The sequence below is a fragment of the Schistocerca serialis genome, chromosome 4, assembly GCF_023864345.2.
Source record: "Schistocerca serialis cubense isolate TAMUIC-IGC-003099 chromosome 4, iqSchSeri2.2, whole genome shotgun sequence".
NCBI classification, from domain to species: Eukaryota; Metazoa; Arthropoda; class Insecta; order Orthoptera; family Acrididae; genus Schistocerca; species Schistocerca serialis.
Genome location: NC_064641.1, coordinates 48507293 through 48521763, shown reverse-complemented (window position 1 = coordinate 48521763; position 14471 = coordinate 48507293). Strand labels below are relative to the sequence as shown.

The 14471-nt window shown below is 42.2% G+C and overlaps 1 protein-coding gene across 1 annotated transcript in view; it reads right to left on the bottom strand.

The window, feature by feature from the left end:
- LOC126475363 (nucleoporin Nup37) overlaps window positions 1–14471 on the bottom strand; it is a 66990-nt gene that overhangs the window by 1760 nt on the left and 50759 nt on the right. Inside the window, exon 5 of the mRNA XM_050103179.1 lies at window positions 10126–10282. Within this exon, the coding sequence (XP_049959136.1) occupies window positions 10126–10282 (157 nt within the window). The remainder of the gene's footprint in view (window positions 1–10125; window positions 10283–14471) is intronic.

The window sequence follows — 14471 nt, the reverse complement described above, 5'->3', positions numbered from 1 at the left end:
AGCTGATAAAATTAATAAAGAAGGCTAGGAGAGTGTCTCCGCTAGGAAGAGCAGATAAGAAGTTGCTAGTATCTCGTTTTGACATTGGACTGCCATCATTTAGTGCCAGAATGGAATTATGGGCAAACATCAAACAGATTGTAAATCATTCTGTAGACCAGTATGTGCCTAGTAAGTGAATTTGAGAATGAAAAAGACCCACCATAGTTTAATAAGATAAATTGGAAAATACTGAGGAACTAAAGGCTGTTGCAAAATGACAACAGGCAAAGGTTAGTAGAGATTTGTGCGTCTGTGAAAAGATCAATGTTCAAAGCATAGAACTACCACTGTCATACCTTAGTAGAAAATCTGTCCGAAAACCCAAGAAAATTCTGCTCCTATGTAAAATCACTAAGTAGATCTAAGGCTTCCACCCAGTCTGGTGTGGCAGTAGAAGATAAACAAAGATGAAGCTTTAAATCTTGTGTCTCAGAAATTGTTAACGCAGGGGAATCGTACAAACATACCATCACTTGACCATCGCAAGGAGCCCCTTATGGACTGCATAGTAATAAGCCTAGCATACAGAAACAACTGAAAGAGCTGAAAACAAATAAGTCAGCAGGTCCAGATAAATTTGATTTTACAAAGAGTACTGTACTTCCCAAGTGATGGGAAAAGAAGTGCAGGTGACTCCTGTATATAAGAAAGTCAAAAGCACGGATCTGCAAAATTACAGATCAGTATCCTTAACACCAGTTTGCTGCAGAATTCTAGAATATATTACCGAGTCCAAATATAATGAATTTTCTTGGGTCCGAGAAGCTTATGTTCACGAATCAACATGATTTTAGAGAGCATCACTTTTGAAAAACACAACTTGCCCTTTTCTCACATAATATACTGCAAACTTTGGGTGAAGGGCAACATGCAGATTCCATATTTTTAGGTTCCAGAATGCATTTGAGACAGTGCCACAATGTTGACTGTTAACAAGCAAATGGATTAGGTTCCTAGATATGTGAGTGTCTCAATAGAATCAAGTATGTTGTCCTCGATAGCGAATGTTCATCGGAGACAAGGGTATCATCAAAAGTGCCCCAGGGAAGTGTGATGGGATTGCCGTTATTGTCTATATACATAAATGATCTGGCAGACAGGCTGGGCAGTAGTCTGCGGTTTTTTCTTGACGATGATGTGTACGGGAGGGTGTCGAAGTTGAGTGACTGCAGGAGAACACTAGGTGACTAAACAAAATTTCTAGTTTGTGTGATGCATGGCAGCTAGCTCTAAATGCAGAAAAATATAAGTTAATGTGGGTGAGTAGGAAAACCAAACCTATAATGTGCGGATACAGCATTAGTAGAGTCCTTGACACAATCACATTGTTTAAATATCTGGGCGTAATGTTGCAAAGCAATATGAAATGGAACGATCATATGAGATTTGTGGTAGGGAAGGAGAATGGTCCACTTCAGGTTTTTGGGAGAATTTTGGGAAAGTGTGATTCATCTACAAGGAGACCACATTTGGGACACAAGGGTGACTTGTTCTTGAGTACTGGTAGAGTGTTTGGGATCAGCACCAGGTAGGATTAAAGGAAGACATCAAAGCAATTCAGAGACGAGGTGCTAGATTTGTTATTAGAATGTTCAAACAACATGCTAGAATTACATACATGCTTCAGAAACTCAAATAGGAGCCCTGGGGGAAGGGTGATGTTCTTTTTGAGGAACACTATTGAGAAATTTTATAGACAACTGGCATTTGAAGCTGACTGCAGAATGATTCTACTGCTGCCGACTTACATTTCACGTAAGGACCATCAAGGGGAGATATGAATAACTGAGGCTCATTCAGAGCATTCACACAAGGTTGACACCGGTGGCGACACCTACAACGTGCTGACTTGAGGAAAGTTTCCAACCGATTTCTCATACATAAACAGCAGTTGACCGGTGTTGCCTGCTGAAACGTTGTTGTGATGCCTCGTGTAAGGAGGAGAAATGCATACCATCACGTTTCCGACTTTGATAAATGTCAGATTGTAGCCTTTCGCGATTGCGGTTTATCATATCGCGACATTGCTGTTCGCGTTGGTCGAGGTCCAATGACTTTAGCAGAATATGGAATTGGTGGGTTCAGGAGGGTAATACGCAACACCGTGCTGGATCCCAACGGCCCTGTATCACTAGCAGTCAAGATGACAGGCATCTTATCCGCATGGCTGTAACGGATCGTGCAGCCACGTCTCGATCCCTGAGTCAACAGATGGGGACATTTGCAAGACGACAACCATCTGCATGAACAGTTTGACCACATTTGCAGCAGCATGGACAATCAGCTCGGAGACCATGGTTGCGGTTACCCTTGACGCAGCATGACAGACAGGAGCGCCTGCGATGGTGTACTCAACGACGAACCTGGGTGCACAAATGGCAAAACGTCATTTTTTCGGATGAATCCAGGTTCTGTTTACAGCATTATGATGGTCGCATCCGCGTTTGGCGACATCGCGGTGAATGCACATTGGAAGCGTGTATTCGTCATCGTCATACTGGCGTATCACCCAGCGTGATGGTATGGGGTGCCTTTGGTTACTCGTCTCGTCACCTCTTGTTCGCATTGACGGCACTTTGAGCAGTGGACGTTACATTTCAGATGTGTTATGACCCGTTGCTCCACCCTTCATTCGATCTCTGTGAAACCCTACATTTCAGCAGGATAATGCACGACCGCATGTTGCAGGTCCTGTACGTGCCTTTCTGGATACAGAAAATGTTCGACTGCTGCCCTGGCCAGCACATTCTCCAGATCTCTCAACAATTGAAAACGTCTGGTCAATGGTGGCCGAGCAACTGGCTCATCACAATACGCCAGTCACTCTTGATGAACTGTGGTATCGTGTTGAAGCTGCATGGGCAGCTGTACCTGTACACGCCATCCAAGCTCTGTTTGACTCAATGCCCAGGCGTATCAAGGCCGTTATTACAGTCAGAGGTGGTTGTTCTGGGTGCTGATTTCTCAGGATCTATGAACCCAAATTGCGTGAAAATGTAATCATATGTCAGCTGTAGTATAATATATTTGTCCAATGAATACCTGTTTATCATCTGCTTTTCTTCATGGTGTAGCAATTTTAATGGCCAGTAATGTATTTCTGATGATTCCCTGTGAATGGAGTTCTGTGTCTGCTGAGATGAATATTCATTTCCCAGGAAAATAGTTTCTAGGTGTTCCAATTCTGCTTGCAGGTTATCAACGGCTGGGATGAACTGCTGGTGAACTAAGTCTTCAGAACGCCCATTGCTTGTGCTGGATGGTGGAAACTACTAAGTACAGTACTGCATGAGTGGACTTTTGAAATACGAGTGTCCAAGTGCATCACTGTTTTTATGTCAAACATCTAAAAAACAAAATTTCATGGAACAATCTAGACATCAGGAGAGTTTTAACTTTCACACTATTCCAGAAGGTAGGAGACGAGGTACTGGCAGAAGTAAAGCTGTGAGGACGGGGCGTGAGTCGTGCTTGGGTAGCTCAGTTGGTAGAGCACTTGCCCGCGAAAGGCAAAGGTCTCGAGTTCGAGTCTCGGTCCGGCACACAGTTTTAATCTGCCAGGAAGTTTCTTTCACACTATTCATTCCATTCGACTGTTGTGTCTGATGGAGCTACAATGTCCTCAAAGTTTTTATTTCTTCTCCTTAGTTTTCTCTCCCTGTTACCTTTGCAATTCCAGAGCGTTTTGCAGTCAATACTGACAAGTTTTTCTAACTCTGAAAAATGGTAAATGCAAATTATAGCAATTGTAAACTATCTTCTAAGATAAATCTACTGGTGATACTCTGGTGGCTTCACTATTACTATCTCCCCAAGCTATCCCACCATCTTTTGTTGTAGTCCTTTCCTCTGTTTCACTGAATCGTTACCTAACGCTTACAGTGAAACTCTCAACAATCTCTAGTTCTTTTAATTTATCTAGTTTCTACCTCCTTAATGTTTTTATCTTTCTGCAATATCTTGAGGTTTGATCTACTGCTGTTAGCAATAAAGTATGATCAGATTCCACATGTTTTACAGTTTGAAATCTGGTTTTGGTATCTCTATCTGACCATTATACTATACAATCTACCTGAAATCTTCCTTTACTGCAGGTGTCTTTCACATTTACAACTGCTTTCCATTATTCTGAAACCGAGTATTAGCAATGATTAAATTGTGTGCAAAATTTCCCCCCCTTCTGTGTTCTCCAACTACTTATCCATGTCTTCCTTTTCCTACCATTGAATTGTTGTCTCCAATAAAAAATTTTCATCTCACTTAACAATGTGAACAATTTCTTTTCTCTACATTCTTTCAATCTCATCAACATTTGCAGAGCTAGTAGGCTATGAATTTGTATTACTGTGGTGGGTGTTGGCTTTGTGTATGTCTTGACCATGATAATTCATTCATCTACATCTACATATATACTCCATAAGCCACCATATGGTGTGTGGCAGAGGGTACCCTGTACCACTACCAGTCACTTCCATTCCTGTTCCACTCACAAATACAGTGGATAAAAAGACTGTCTATAAGTTTCTGTATGAGCCCTAATATCTCTAATATTATCTTCATTGTCCTTATGCAAAATGTATGCTGGCGGCAGTAGAATCATTTAGCAGTCAGCCTCAAAGGCCGGTTCTCTAATATTTCTGAATAGTGCTCCTCAAAAAGAATGTTGCTTCCCTCCAATGATTCCCACTTGAGTTCCAGAAGCATCTCCGCAATACTTGCATGTTGTTGGAACCTACTGGTAACAAATCTAGCAGCCTGCATCTGAGTTTCTTCGATGTCTTCATTTAACCTGACCTGGTGTATATCCCAAACACTTGAGCAGTACTCAACAATGGGTTGCATTAGTGTCCTATATGCGGTTTCCTATACAAATGAACCACACTTTCCTAAAATTCTCCTAACAAACAGAAATCGACCATTTGCCTTCCTTACTACAATACTTATATGCTCATTCCATTTCACATTGCTTTGCTGTGATGTGCCAATATATTTAATAGACACGTCAAGCAACATACTAATGCTGCATTTCAACATTATGTTTTTTTTTCTATCCACCTGCATTAACTTACATATTTCTATATTTAGAGCTAGCTACCATTCATCACACAGTTTAGAAATTTTGTCTAAATCATCTTCTATCCACCTACAGTCACTCAATGACAACACCTTTCCGTACACCACAGCATCATCAGCAAATGGCTGCAGACTGCTGCTTGCCCTGTGCAGAAGATCATTTGTGTATATGGAAAATAGCAGCAGTCCTGTTAGACTTCCTCAGGGACTCATGATGTTACCCTTGTCTATGATGAACACTTGCCATGAAAGACAACATACCGTGTTCTGTTACTTAAGAAGTCTTCGAGCCATTCACAAACCCGGGAACATATTCCATGGTGTGTACCTTCACTAATCACCCATAAGTTGTTCATAGCAGCTCACTCAAATTCCTGTTTTCTTAGTCATTTTATACTTATACCTGCATTATTTCTGTTTGATTTTATCTTGTTAACATTACACTTCTGCCACTACATTTCACCAATTCCCACTATATCTCTCTTCAACTTATGCATTTCTCTTTTTATGTTTCCTAACCTAATTACCTAATTAAGGGATCTAACACTCCAACGTGTGAAACATCAGATTTGTTTTTGCAGATTAAAAGCATATTCCTGAGTAACCTCTGTCTGGAGATCTGATAAGGGGGCTGTTTCACCCCAGAGGATGCCATCATCATTAAACATTACAGCAAAGCTGCATGTTTATGGGAAATATATTGGTTGTCGATTCCCCTTGCTTTCAGACATTCACTCTGGCAACATAGCATCACCATATTAGCTACTTGAAGGTACTCAGATTCAAAAAAGCCATTAGAAGTCATTCTTGTGCCACTGTGCCAGAGTGAGCTCTAACTGGCATGGCACTGAGTAACTAATACACACTTCATTTACTAATGAAAGTCCCATTTGCATACATTGCTTCCCATCTGCATACATTGCTTCAAGCTTTCACAAACAGCATGACACCTCTAAAAGGTATCTTGCTGAAGTAGTTGTTTATTAAAAACTGTTGCCATGATCTACAAAGTTTATATGAACAATGGAATTGTGGTCATGAGACTTCTACTAAATGATTAGATTACATGCATTGTTTATTCAATAGCCCAATCGTCAATGATCCTCATGTATGTACAAAAGTCCGGAAAAATATAAAAAAACATATTTTACATTTGAATTAATATACATAGTGTGAACTTTAATTACACAGATTCTTAGTGAAACAGCCTCAATGTTTTGGACTTGGTCCACATTCTTGAAGACTTTTTCCATTGACAAATTAATAAAATACATGTCAAAAAGCCTGTAAATATATACGAACACTACAGTAATTACAGTGATTCCTAGGCTCTTTAATCAAGCATTTCAAATGACAAAAATTACATATAATTGCCATACATAAAAAGCTGACATTCACTGCCAGACAAAACCTCCTCTATACTTTTCCATTCATTATGGGGCTCCAGCTGTCCACATTAGTGTTTTCTAATCTCAACAACAAACATTCCATTAGATTCTTTTCTTATTTCATGTATACCAACAATGAACTTTGTTGGATCATCTGCTTTGCTACATGTCCTATCAGCTTCTGTTTCATTTTCATAATTTTCATTATATTCATAATTATGTCTCCCACTCTGTTACGTTCTCTGAGCCATTTGTTTGTATTGTTTCTCACCTAGTTATTCTCAACATGTCTCTCTCTCCTTTTTCTCTTTTTAAATGGCTTTTGAATTAAAGTCCATGTAATGACATCACATGTCAACATTGGTAATAATTGTAAACTTTCTGAATCAGACCCAGTAGAAACTGAGAAAGAAAGTTGCTACTCACCATATAGCATAGATGCTGAGTCGCAAATAGGCACAACAAAAAGATTCTCACAATTAAAGCTCTCACCCATTATGGCCTTCATCAACACTAGACAAACACACACACGCAAACGCAACTCACACACACGACTGCAGTCTCTTGCAACTTAAACCACACTGCGAGCAGCAGCACCAGTGCATGATGAGAGTGGTGGCTGAGTGGGGGTAAGGAGGAGGCTGGCATGTGGAAAGGGGGGGGGGATAGTATGATGGGGGTGGCAGACACGGAAGTGCTGCTGGTCAGACTGAGGGCTGAGGAGGGGGGGGGGGGGGGGGAGGTAGCGGAAAAGGAGAGAAGTAAAAAGACTGGGTGTGGTGGTGGAATGACGGCTGTGCAGTGCTGGAACTGAACAGGGAAGGGGCTGGATGGGGGAGGACAGTGACTAACGAAAGCTGAGGCCAGGAGGGTTATGGGAACGTATGATGTATTGCAGGAAAGTTACCACCTGTGCAATTCATAAAAACTGGTGTTGGTGGGAAAGTTCCATATGGCACAGGCTGTGAAGCAGTCACAGAAATTAAGGATTTCATGTTTGGCAGCGTACTCAGCAACAGGGTGGTCCACTTGTTTACTGACCACAGTTTGTCGGTGGCCATTCATGCGGACAGACAACACATGCCCACATAGAATGCAGCACAATGGTTGCAGCTTAGCTTGTAGATCACATGACTGGTTTCACAGGTAGCCCTGCCTTTGAAGGGATAGGTGATGTTAGTGACCGGACTGGAGTAGGTGACAGATGGAGGATGTATGGGACAGTCTTGCATTTAGGTCTGTTACAGGGGTATAAGCCATGAGGTAAGGGATTGGGAGTGGGGATTGTGTAAGGATGGACAAGTATATTGTGTAGGTTCAGTGGACGGCGGAATACCACTGTTGGAGGGGAGGGAAGGATAATGGGCAGGACATTTCTCATTTCATGGCACAACGAGAGATAATCGAAACCCTGGCGGAGAATATAATTCAGTTGCTCCAGTCCTGGGTGGTACTGAGTTATGAGGGGAATGCTCCTCTGTGGCCGGACGGTGGGACTTTGGGTGGTGGTGGGAGACTGGAAAGATAAGGTATGAGAGACTTGTTTTTGTATAAGGTGAGGAGGATAATTACAGTCAGTGAAGGCTTCAGTGAGACACTCAGTATATTTTGAGGGGGACTGCTTGTCACTGCAGATGTGATGACCACGGGTGGCTAGGCCTATGGAAGGGACTTCTTGGTATGGAATGGGTGGCAGCTGTAGAAGTGGAGGTGTTGCTGGTGGTTAGTAGGTTTGATATGGACAGAGGTACTGATGTAGCCATCTTTGAGGTGGAGGTCAACATCTAGGAAGGTGGCTTGTTAGGTTGAGTAAGACCAGGCGAAGCAAATGGAGGAGAAATTGTTGAGGTCATCCTTGATCCAGATCTAGACACACCGATCCCTTCGATCATCATTTGCCGACTATGTAAAAAATCTACAGATACCAATCACTGAATGCTGGCCGCTGTTTGGACTGGACCAGAAGTGGGAGTCTTCCGACACATTGGTCAGAGGGCCTGAAAATGGTGTAATATATTGCTGAAACTAGTTGCTCAGTAAACTAATGATTGGAAATTTGGATGGCTGAAAGGTGTTTTGATTCAACATTCTGTACTGGGCACCTGAGGTCGCGAAACCAATCTGTACAAAGATGGACATACAGAGGCATAATTTATTAGTTTTCTTGATTGAAACTCCACAGACTAATCTAAATATTGATGCCACACTGGTTTGTGCAGGTATTTATAAGCTTCAGTGAATGTGCTGAACATTGAATCAGTTGCCTCTGATACTGAGTACTACAGGGTTTCAAGACAATTCCTTCATTAGGATTTACTTAAGGACTGCTGATTTCTATACTGATTAAATCCCATGCATAAGTGAGTTGCTCCTATGATTAACTTAGTGACTGAATTTGTCCAGTACACTGCTAACTTAATGCCTATACGTAGCTGTAATATACAGCTATACTACATACTATCCCTCCCCACTCCAGCCTCCTCCTTACCCCCACCCACCCGCCACTCTCATCATGCACTGGTGCTGCTGCTCGCAGTGTGGTTTCAGTTGCCTGAGACTGCAGTCGTGTGTGTGTGTGTGTGTGTGTGTGTGTGTGTGTGTGTGTGTGTGTGTGTCTAGTGCTGATGGAGGCCATAATGGCTGAGAGCTTTAATTGTGAGAGTTTTTTTGTTGTGCTTATTTGCAACTCAGCATCTACACTATATGGTGAGTAGCAACTTTCCATCTCAATTTCTACTGGGTCTGATTCAGAAGGTTTACAATTATTATCAATTTTGACTTGTGATAACAACACATGGACTTTAATTCTAAAGCCATTTAAAAAGAGAAAAAGGAGAGAAACAACACAAACAAATGGCTCTGAGAACATAATGGAGTGGGAGGCACAATTATGACTATAATAAAAATGTTGAAGATGAAACAGAAGCTGGAAGAACATGTAGCAAAGCAAATGGATGGTAGATGGGCCAACAAAGTTCATTGTTGGAATACGTGAAATAAGAAAAGAACCTAATGGAAGGTTTGTTGATGAGATTAGAAAACATAATGCGGATAGCTGGAGCCACGTAATGAATGGAAAAGTGTAGAGGAGATTTTTGTCTGGCAGTGAATGTCAGTTTTTTATGTATGGCAATTATATGTAATTTTTGTCATTTGAAATGCTTGATTAAAGAGCCTAGGAATCACTATAACTACTGTAGTGTATGTATATATTTACAGGTTTGTGTCATGTATTATATTAATTTGTCAATGGAAAAAGTCTTCAGGAATGTGGACCAAGTCCAAAATATTATTGTACAAAATCTTATGAAAATGTTGTGAAAATTTATCAAAGGAGTGATATTTTTGCATAGATCGAATTCTTCACTCCTTAATGAATGATGCCATATGAAAATTGTGTAGCACATCAGGACGATTCCATCAAAGTTGTTTGACAATCTGTAAGGTGTTATTTGGAGGCTCAGCTGATACACAGTGTTTATGAAGAACAACGCTCAAGGTCCAGATAATATCTTTCCGCATTTAATGAATATTTGCTATCAATCAGATTCATATAAAACTTTTATAATTTCTGCTACTTTATTTGTTAATGTGCGTGATGTAAAGAATGATATCTGCTTACCTCTAACGTGACAGATAGAAGAGGCTTGTTGCTTTGTATGATGTATACTTTGACCTGATGATCTGGTCGTCCATATACTGCAATGTGATTTTCACTGGATGGGCAGTATTTAAGATACTGGCCATATACAGTATATCCTCTACTTTCAGAGGGCCAGCTGAAAAAGAAAAAATAATGGTAGTGTATAAAATAATTATTGGCATGCAAAAGGAGACAACTCACCAAATAGTTGAAATGTTGAATCACCAACAGGCACACAAAAGAGAATGAAAACTTCTCTAGCTCCATACAACTACGCTGCACTGGCTGAACACAAAATGCCAGGACTGCAGTTTGGCAGGTACACTGAGATAAGGCATTGTGTCAGGTGATGCGGGTAGAGGAGGAAAAAGAGGCATGAAGCTGGGAGGGAGGGTTGGGGAAGGGTGGGTGACAGCTCGGAGATAAGCAGCAGGTGTGGGGGTAGTAATGCAGGAGGGAGATAGGGAGGTGACACATGGGCATTGAAGCTAGAGAGTTAGTGTGGCATAAGATGATTATGGTGTGGTGGTAGTGGATTTTGGGGAGGGGTAACTGAACATAGGAAGTGCAGACTGTTGGTAGAGGGTGTGGGTACAGTGGGTTAGCAGAGCTTGAGGCCAAGAGGATTACGGGAATGAAGTATATTTCATAACAGTAACTCTTATCTATGTAGCTCAGAAAAGCTGGTGGCGAAGGAAAGGATCCAAATGGCTCGGGATGTGAAGCAGCCACTGAACTTGAGCATATTGCACTCAGCAGTTTTTTCCACCACTGGGTGACCAACTCTGTTCTTAAAAGCTAACAAAGTTATCATTCTTTTTGATGCGCCTATCAACAAGTCAAAGCTTCTACAATTCACAGTGAGTTGTCTCCTTTACCCCAAAATTATTTGCATTGCGTAGTGGCTCACTCCCACCCTAAACTTCATGTCATCCATCCTTTGTCACTCTCTCGTAATTTACATCTGTTTTGTATCTCCTGTGTGGTCAATGTGTATCTTTCCTTAGGCTTTCCTTTGAGCCTTTATTGTGCACACACATCAGTTGCTGCGACAAGAGTGGCTGTACCTGACTTTTGCAGCACCGGTCATGGCCGCTTCTACTGTAGTGCACAATATCCTGCGAACAACCCATCAGCCGGCCACAATTAAATGCGATCCAAGCAATAAATTACATTTCATTTAAAAACTGACCAACCCCTTCACACACATTATCTCATCATTTTTTTCACAGCTGTCTTTTTTTTGCCCCCCATACATGACGGTAGCTAATACAAGAAAGAATGTCAACACATCACCGAACTACACTACAAGCTTCAGCACAATTTCTTCCTGCATGTTGTTACCTATAGTTTTCTTTAGAATAATCTACTGCTTTTATTTGTCCATTTCCTGCTTCTATTTCACTTTTTTTCCAGTGACATCTCATCCCAAATCGAATCCTGCTCCATCCAACTGTATCAGTTCACAAAAGTTTCCCTATTCCTAGCTAAAACTGAATCCCACATCCTGTTCCCTAAATACTGCCTAAGCCATGGAATTTCCCTTCCCCTCCCCTCACCGAACAAGTATCCATAAACGTTCCCTTTCCTGGATCCCTTTCCTCCTTTCATAATGACCTTCAAAATTTAGATTCTGCTGGTACCTACCCATCACAAGCCTAGCCTCACAGCAACAAATCTCCATTCATAGGCATCCTTGAAGCATCTCTGGTCTACCCACAAGACGCTGTCACTATGCAGTCCCAACTACCTACATCACATCTTCCCAATTTAAACCATTGCACTTCAACACCTGGAAGAGCACTCCAGATACCACCACCAAACTTAAGTTTATTGACACCCTACTCCTGCCTCAGAGCATCACTACCCATCAACATCTTTCCTACCCCCCGTGAACCCTGTAATCAACCTCTTATAGCACCCAGACCCTGCTGCACTGACTTCTCTATCAGCAACATCCTCCTCCAATACTCTCTCTCAACATTCCATGAAACCCAGAAACTAAATGAACCTAAAACACAAATGTTATTAACTTATCCATAAAAACCACAATCCTACAGAAGTTTCAGTCCTGTCCAAAGGCCTCACCTTCAACCCCACACTAAATTCAATCATGCTGGATTTGTCAAAGACCTACTCTCCTTCTCCAGAGACCAACAGTGGAACCACTACTTTGCTACCAGTTCCAATACTGAACCTTGCCTCTCCCACTTAGTACTACCATTCAAGTGCGAACCCCCTCCTATGTAACCACCCTCTGGTTGCCTTCCAGGAATTCCCTGCGTCCTACATGACCTGATCATCCTTCCCCATGTCCATCCCTAAGGATACTACTCTTTCAACAGAAGAAAGAACAGCCATCCACAACCTCAAGAACTTGATTTACTCATCATCTCTGCGGACAAAGGCTCCACCACTGCCGTGATGATTTGCAGTGACTATCTTACAGAAGGCACCCATCAACTGTCTGAATAATCTGCCTATCAGCTCTGCTATACTGATACCATCCCAAAAATCCAATATAACCTTGAATCCCTACTCAAATCCTTAGGTTCATACCAAATCTTATCCCTTAATGCACCTTCCTGCTTGCCAAAATCTATGAAGCCAACAATTCCAGACTCCCCACTGGAGATGGTTAGTGCTGTCCCACTGAAAGAAGCTCTGATCTTGTCGAACAATACTTCCAATCTACAGCTCTTGGCTTAGCCTATTATATGAAAGATACAAACCGCTTCCTTCACTGACTCTTGATCATCCCGACCCCATTACCACCTGGATCCATACTCATCACTGTTGATGCCATCTCCCTGTACACCAAAATTCCCCATGCCCATGGCTGCTATCGAACACTAACTATCCCAATCTCCCTTTGACTCTGAACCCACTACCTAATTCCTTATTCATCTAATCAATTACTTTCTTACAATATATTACTTCTCCTTTGAGGGAAAGATATATACATAAAAATCTGCTTAGTGGCCATCTAGAGGAAACATTCCTAGCCCCCCAAAATCCCTGTCTGGTTCAGGTTCATTAATGATATTTTCATGATATGAATCCAGAACCAAGACACCATCTCTTCAGTCTTCAGAACCTTCTCTCCCATTTCTTTCACCCAATCCTCCTCAGCCCAGTGTGCCACCTTCCTAGACACTGGAAATTCAATCCCGTTAACCATCAACAGCGGCCAACAGCTTGCCGCACTGGTAACATCAGTTGCTGTCAGATCACTGAAGCTAAGCACTGTCAGACTTGGTTAGCACCCAGAGGGTGACTGTCCGGGTCTGCCAAGTGGTGTTGGCAAGTGGGATGTTCTCAGCATCTGTGGGGCTAATTTAGGAGCTAATTGACTGACATGCCCCTCCATATCCTCACCTAGTGTCACCTTTTGGCTGAGGATGACACAGTGGTCGGTCCGACATGGTGGTCGGTCCGTACTGTTGGGCCATCCGAGGCCTTTCCAAACAGAGTTCTGAACCGTCAACAGTACCTGTATTCTGACAGCTGCCAACCCTTACACACAGACACGCACAAACAAACACACACACACACACACACACACACTCACTCACATAGAGTTCAGAACTGTCAGTGACATATCTTCAGTGATGAGAATTCCCTTGCTCAGTGTGTTGAAGGTCACACACAGGCCTTCATAGACAGGCACTATCCCCCAAACCTAGTCTGAAAATAAATTTTCTACACCACATTTTCCCATAACCCTAATCCTCCCACCAACCCCAAGAACCACCACATCACCCAATATCATCTCAGACTGCAGCAACAGAACCATGTCCTCCACGAGGGCTCTGACTATCTACCACAATGCCCAGAAATGAGGGACATCCTTCCCATCCTCCCTAAAATGGTGTTCCACCACCCACCCAGCCTACACATCATCCTTGTCCATCCCTGTGCCACTCCCACTCCCAACACCTTGCAACAGAGCTCATATCACTATGGAAGACCCAGAAGACCTGCTCAATCTACTCACCCAGTGTATCCTGCTCTAGCTCTGTCATAGACTTATCCTTCCCATCAGAGGCAGGCCACATGTAAAAGCACCCATGTCACTTTATGTGGGCAAGAATACCAACCAGCTGTCCACCAGAATGAATGGTCACTGTCAAACTGTGGCCAAGAACAAAGTTCACACCAGTAGGGGAACATGCTACTGAGTGCAATACACTCCAATTTAATGGCTGCTTCACAACCCATGCCATTTGGATCCTCCCTCTCAGCACCAGATTTTCTGAACTACATGGATAGGAGTTAGCTTTGCAACACATCCTTTGTTTTCATTATCTTCCTCGCATCAACCT